At 42.8% G+C, this 7,142-nt stretch overlaps 1 protein-coding gene across 2 annotated transcripts in view; it reads right to left on the bottom strand.

The window, feature by feature from the left end:
• Nucleotides 1-2,047: 2,047 nt before the first annotated feature.
• Nucleotides 2,048-7,142, bottom strand: part of lrfn5a (leucine rich repeat and fibronectin type III domain containing 5a) — a 112,989-nt gene continuing 107,894 nt past the window's right edge. For both annotated transcript variants that reach the window (XM_030045184.1, XM_030045186.1), the window contains exons 9-10: nucleotides 5,096-5,369; nucleotides 2,048-4,378 (exon numbers count right to left, since the gene is read on the bottom strand). In XM_030045184.1, coding sequence (XP_029901044.1) covers nucleotides 3,431-4,378; nucleotides 5,096-5,369 — 1,222 coding nt within the window. In that variant the 3' untranslated portion in view covers nucleotides 2,048-3,430. The remainder of the gene's footprint in view (nucleotides 4,379-5,095; nucleotides 5,370-7,142) is intronic.

Below are 7,142 nucleotides of genomic sequence, written 5' to 3'. Positions count from 1 at the left end.
CTAAAACATACAATTCTTAAATACACTATAAGACACAATTAATGGCTTCGTGACGCAGCTACCATATTAATTAGCAACGCATTTCAAGCATGGCAGCATCCTGTTGTTAAGTCCTGTACTCCCACCAACTGGATTTCAAATCAAATGGTGAATATTCTCTTGATGGAAAGGAAACATAGCCAACAGTCTCTGCTCTGTGACAGCGAACCAAGCTGATACACAACACATTAATCTTCTGCACCGATGCTGCTAATATGCACAAGGCACAAGGTCTTCTTTTTTGTGCTTGGTGATCTAAATCCTGCATCAGCCACTTCATTTCATAAAACCAGCAAATGAGACTTGACACTTTCCCCGAAATGGAGCAGACTTTTTTGGGGGGGCTACTTGACTTGTTTCATTGGGACTTGAAATTCAGACCCTTCAGAGTTGAGACTAATTGATAACTCTCTGACTTGAGCTACTTGAGCAACTGTGTAATTAGCTCAAGCACTGCACGATACTGCGGTACACACACTCCGGTTCTGTGCAACTGCTCTGCTAATTTTCGGCATCATTTTACAGCAACATGTTCAGTCGTCATCTTGTATCAGTGCCCTTTGCAGTAACACAATCAAACATTAACCCCTTTCACATTCCAGTACATGTTAATGAAAGCCCATTGCACATCATTCAGTCAAGTAATGTGATCAGCAGGGGATGCAATCAAATTGTGTTGATAATTTCCATAAAGCATGGTTAGCTATGATGTATATTGGTTGAGAGCCGTGTGTTATTTACTGTAACATCACAGAAATTGCATCTCCTGTGTTACTTTTTGGTGGACCATGGAAAATGGTAATCTTTATTTCAGTGTTTTACTTCATAGTAAAACATCACTGTTGCTGCAAAATCAGAGCTGCTATATAAAATGTAGCAGTTAAAGCAGTTTTATAAAAGCAATAGAGGCCTGTGTATTACAGTAAATAGCATGACGTTATCCTGTGATTATGGGTGCTTCACCTGCGACTTGTACCTCCTGCACTGGCCAGAAGCTTCAACCACAGTGAAGAAAGAACTCGTAGGCAAAACCGCTACATTTGTTATCAGTAGGGCTGTGCGATATGACCTAAATCTCATATCCCAACATACAGTAGGTAATTTCATATCCTGATAACAATACAGCACATTTTCAGTAAATTACATGAATAGATTATATAAAATGACCACATGAAGAGGCCTATTTCTTATTACATTTCAAATGATATAAACAACAAATATAAGGTACTTGATCATATTTTTGTTTTTTTTTTTTGTGCCAGTTGATGAAGACAACATGATACTGGTTTTCAAAACGTTGTTTTGGAGTGAACGTTTTGTGTCAGTGGCTGCAGCCATGACTTCTGCTGTTTTTATCTGAGCTTCATTAGGGTGGAGTTATAAAAATGACGCTGCTATCTGGAGTTTTGGTGACCTGTGAAGTATGACACTCAGAGCAAACACTCACCCTGTGTTGACCACAGTGTAGCTGGGATTTAACCCTTTGATGCATGAATTATGGAAGCCTGAATCAAGATTTTTTTCTTATGTGTTTTTACTCTTCTTAGGGCATGAACACTTCTGTGAGTCTCCATACTTCTTTAAGGATGCAGGACTGGTATTACCATGTCATGATACTAATATTAATATGTTTTCAGCAACAAGAACTGACAGTCTCTGCATAAACCTCAATGGGGGGAGCAGCAGAGAGCATTCTAACAGCTGATATGCAATTCCACCATAGAAACCATTGCCTTTAGGAAAAAAAAAAAAAAAAATTGAAACGATTGTAATTCACGTTTTTCTACCATCGCACAATATATATCAGCATATTGCACAGCCCCAGTTATCAGTGCTGATTTCACAGGATCTTCATTCTTAATAAATAAGGGCAGAAAGTTAGCAACTGCATTTTCCTTTCCAATACAGACACATATTTTTGACATCTTAGCACCGTACCTGAGTGTCCCCATTTTAGGGAAGTTCATACTTTTACACTGCATTCCACACATAAAACACACCGGCCACATTTCCATCTTTCGTTTTATCCATTTTTTTATTTTACACAACATAACAACACAGTACATGTTGTCTTTTTCTGTACAGAAGCTTCCCAGGAGCTTGTGACCAACATACGTTGCTGTATACCAATGCCAGTGAAAAGCTCGCAAGTTTCTTTTTTTTTCTTCCTTTAAAAAATATCAATTTCATAAGAGGTCCAAGAGAGTCTGTATACGTTTGTTGTAGCTTTTGTCTCTTATTTTTGTCTCAGTTTGAGTCTGTCTATATGTCAAGACGTGTCTGCTTTTCCTCAATAGGTAAGAAAGGCTATGTGTGAAATATCTTTCTTTATTTCTCTCCTCCATCCTAATGCCTTGTTCGTTGAGCGTGGAGTCCTAGAATCCCATCTGTCAGAAAGGAGGACTGCAAGAACGTTAGTGCAAAAGAAGGCACCGACCGCTATTCTCTTGCCACATGAACACACACTTTGGTAGGTGTGTACGTACAATGGTGTGCTTTTCAGTTTTTTTTTTATAGTTTGTTATTCCTTTTTTCCTGTAATAATTCCCTTTTTTGTGGTGTTTTCAGAGAGGGGGTGTGTGAATTGGGTAAGGACGTGGCCCCTGCGCAATCCCGTGGACGGCCTCTCTCTCGTTTTTTGTGCTATAAAGTGGACGCAACAAGACATACAAGGCAGGTTATCCACCTGCTGAATGACTGACTGGAAAAAAAATGTTTAAGTGAAAAAACAACAAAATAGTAAACTGAAAAAAATCAATCATGGAGAAAAGTGATGGTTAAAAAAAACAATTTGAGAAAGACATGTCCACATGTTACAGAGGAGGATTAGGGCTACTCAAAAAAATGTATTCTGAGATTTATTTCAGACTTCTAACAATAAAGTATTTGACTTATTTCTCTGAATTCTGACAGCTTTTTCTCAGATTTCTGTGTTTAATCTCAGAACTCATTTTTTTTTTTTTTTATTTTTATGTTGGCCTCCTCTTCTGTAACATATTCTTGTGCTCTCATTCGCAAACACACGCTGATAATGTCTCACATATCACCCTCGATCACCCTCACACATCTATAAACAAATGTTCATATTAACCACAGCCACACACACTGACGCACATCCTACACCGCAACAACAAACACGCACTCTGTTCCATAATACTCATTCAGTCGCATACGTATACATAGGCATACAGGAGTAAACACAGCACACGTGAATACATTCTCAGACAATCATTCAGTCACAAATGCACACCTGCAACTCACGCATCATCTTCGCACACACTTATAAACAAATGTTCAAAATAACACTCACCCCAGACATACACTCACACACCTATAAAGAATAAACAATAACAAATAAACCAAAGTTGAACATGGTCACCGTCTCACTCTTTCAAACGGTGCTCTCTAAGATCCAGTCAGAGCCACACTGCCCTTTTTCCGAGTCTCTGTCCCCATCTTTAGGGAGCAGCATCCCACCCATCGACTGGCTCCTTTTGTTCCGCATCATGCGCCCTAACTTGGGTGCTCCTCCTCCTTGATGGGAGGAGTGAGTCTTTGAACCTCCCTCTGTGAGTGAGTACCTCCTCCTCGCCCTGCTCCTCCCTCCCTCCTCAGCAGGGAGAGTCTGGTACCTGGTGGAGGAGGAGGGGCGGGAAGTGCGGCGCAAGATTGGGGTTTCTCTGAAGCGGAGCGGACTGGGAGAGGAAAGCGGGCTGGAGAAAGGGGAAGGGGCGAAGGGAGGCGGGGTTTGGTTGAGAGAGGTGGAGTTGTTGCGATTGGTGTTGAGGTTCTCCAGCGGGGTGGCGGACAGAAGGGCAGAGGAGGTAGCCGAGGAAGAGGAGGGCGGGCGAGGGGAGGGGGAGGGGAGATTTTCGGCAGCAGCGGAGGAGGCGGTGCCAGGCTTAGCGGGAGCAGGCTTCCGCTTAGGCTTGTTTAGCGAGCCAGTGGCTGTGGACGATGTTACACTTGCTGGACGATCACCACTCATGGATCCTCTCTCCCCGATGACAGAGCTTTTCTCCCCGGCTTTCTCTCCACCGGCTTTTTCACGATCCCCAGCCGCTGTCGGACTGCTGGCCGCCCAGGGCTGGCTGAGCACCGACGTAGCTGTGGAGCAATCAGGCAGTGACGTATCGGACGAGTGAGTCATCGTGTCCTGCTTCCCTCCTGCCCCGCTTCTTTTCTTCGCACCTCCTGAGAGATCATCTAATCCAATTGAGCCGTGTTTGGAGGCGCTGGGAGTCACCGTGCATCCTTGCGACTGCTGCCCGTTGGTCTGCGAGTGGACGTTGGTCATCGTCAATGAAACGCCTTTGCCACCCTCACCAGGGTTACACACCTGGCAGAAAAGACAGAGGGAGGGAGGGAGGGAGGGAGACTTTGACATGTTGTCTTGTAATTTGGGACTGTCACTCATAGCTTGAGTTGGTAAAATGACAAACACACACTGGAATACATCAGACAGAGAAATAGAGACAAATACAGATAGGTAAAATGCAAAATGGCAGCCACTTTGCCGTATTCCCATGGCAATCAAGATTAACCATTAATCTCCAAATAGAGTCCAAATCAAAGAATACACCGACCAGATTGAGGGCAACTTCTATGATGCTGACCTAGAAACACCAACTATTAAAGGTGTGTGTGTGTGTGTGTGTGTGTGTGTGTGTGTGTTGTATGATACTGAAGAATTGTGAGGAAATTTTAGATAAATTATGTTCCAGGGTTGCTTGAATCTAACAAGACTTTTTGGAGTTATTAATACATTATTATTGAGCCACAGGCTACTGATTGGCTTCTCCCTGGCATTAAGGGCTGCTAAAGCATGGATGGACTGATGCTAATTGAAGATTCTAAATTATTTGATTGATAAGACCCAGTAATGACAAAATAAACTGGATGGATTCTGATTTGCTTGTTTTTTTGGTGACATAATTTCCCCCAAACCAGCCAGTTAGATTTGAGGATATATGGTTGCCATGCAAATAAGGTCAATTCTCCTCCCATTTAACAGCTCCCCTTCCCGGCCAAAGTAGATTAAGACAGACAGGCACACCTTGTATCGAATCATCAGTATGATGATGAAAACGAGCACCGAGGCCACTATTATCCCGCCGATGATGATGATCATTGTCCCGCCGAGGAACTGCGACTGCATGAAATGACACCTCATGTACTCCGATTCTGTGGTGAACTGCACACAGCCCACCACGCGGGTCGCCGTCAGCGAGGTGATGACATCATCATAAATCGCCAGCACGCACAGATCGTACTGAGTCCCTGCCGCCAGGTTGTTGACCAGGAAGTTCTTGCTTGTCGGGGGAATCATTCTGTGGAGGAAGAGACAGACAGAGACAGAGGGAGAGAGAGATCCCATCAGTGATTTATATCCTTGCCCAGGCCATCAGTGCTTGCAAGGATTTTACAAACACCACATATAAATTGTTTAAGTGGGGATGGGGAGCGATGATGTGGTGGTTAGAAGGATCGTTCTGTAACTGGAAAATGTCTGGTTCAGTTCCCAGAAACAACAATGCAACAGTCTGTGTCCTTGAGCAAAGCAAACCTACCTGCTCCCTCACTGAAAGTAGCTTTGGATAAGAGTGTCAGCTAAATGCCAAAACTGCAACTGTAAGGGGCCAGGGACTCAAAAACAGCAAGGAACTTTCACTTGCTTTTTTGGGGGGAGGAGGTGCAGACTGCCCTTTTCTGAAGTGATGATGACTGTAAACCAATGGAACGTAGAGAGCACTTATGAACAATCACAAGGATATACGTCCCCCACGTTTTTTACGGCTTCAAAGTATAACTAGCATGGCGCATAAGAGCTGGGAGTATTGCCATTTGCAACATAAACATTTAAAGAGTTCAGCATGACCATTTCAAGAACACATTATAAGAGCAGAAAGCTAGTTTACTGAGGAAAGCAAGAGTAGAATAGAAAAGAAGGGAGACCTATTGTTGAGGGAAGAGAGGAAGGAGGCAAAGGATAAAAAATAAGGAACAGAGGGAACAATGGAACTAGAAACCTGTTATGCATTCTGGTAATACTACTGCATTTCAGACATTCATTTATGTTTGGCAGTTTTCACAGTAAATCATAAAAAGGAAATAGTCTCCAGCTTGTGATGAATAATTCTGGATATCCTTTGGACAATTACAGCAGCACTTTGTCACTTTGAGTTTCAGTAGGTTATTTTTCTTCACTAGACAGTTGTCACATTGCAGAAAAAAGGCTCGCACATTCGTCCTTCAGTTTCCCTAAAATGGCTTGTCAGCTTCCCTGGACTTCCTCATTAAAATGCTAATCAAATTCCTCATTAAAATCAAGGGGGACATCTAGCTCAGAGCTTGCAGCTTTTATTGTACGGTGAGGAGCAAATGACCATTTTGGCCGGGTTAGAGGTTTAGTTTTCAGTTAAGAGTTTAGTGAAGGTTAGGGGAAAGGTAAAGGTTAGATATTAAGGGGTTAGTATTAAGGGCTGGGGAATAAATGCAAGCCACAAGAGTGCCCTCTCTAGAATACCAGCACAAGGGTCTGTGTGTGTGTGTGTGTGTGTGTGTGTGTGTGTGTTTGGCTGTGTGTGAATGTCTATGTGACCCCATGAATACTAATGGGACCGTTTGAACGTTGTCTGACCCTGAGTGTTCTCCCCTTTGCTTCTCTTGATGTTTTCATCACTATAGCAGTGAACCTTGGCCACCAAAGATGCGCACACATACGCACACACACACATGCACACAAACAGCTACTACTTCTGGTCGGACACATAAAGTGACATTGGGGTGTGCGCGGTTAATGATAGGGGCAAATGTCACACACATAGGCATCCTAACTTGTATACATACACACACATACAGACATAGATTAATCTCCCTATTACCGCAGTGGCCTTGGACTTCCTTTGCTTGTCTGTGTCCACAATAACCAGCTAAAACAGTTAAATTTTCTTGTCAAAATCTATATTTGTGTATTAAACTCATTAATGTGACCTAGACAATCTGGGTTCATCTATTACTTGCAGGCTCAAACACTCTGAGACAAAGAAACCACTGTTTACTAACCCATTAATATCTCCCTGGGATATGCATTTATATTTAAA

The sequence above is a fragment of the Myripristis murdjan genome, chromosome 22 (genome assembly GCF_902150065.1).
Source record: "Myripristis murdjan chromosome 22, fMyrMur1.1, whole genome shotgun sequence".
Taxonomy (NCBI): domain Eukaryota; kingdom Metazoa; phylum Chordata; class Actinopteri; order Holocentriformes; family Holocentridae; genus Myripristis; species Myripristis murdjan.
This window is presented reverse-complemented; position numbering and strand designations above follow the sequence as displayed.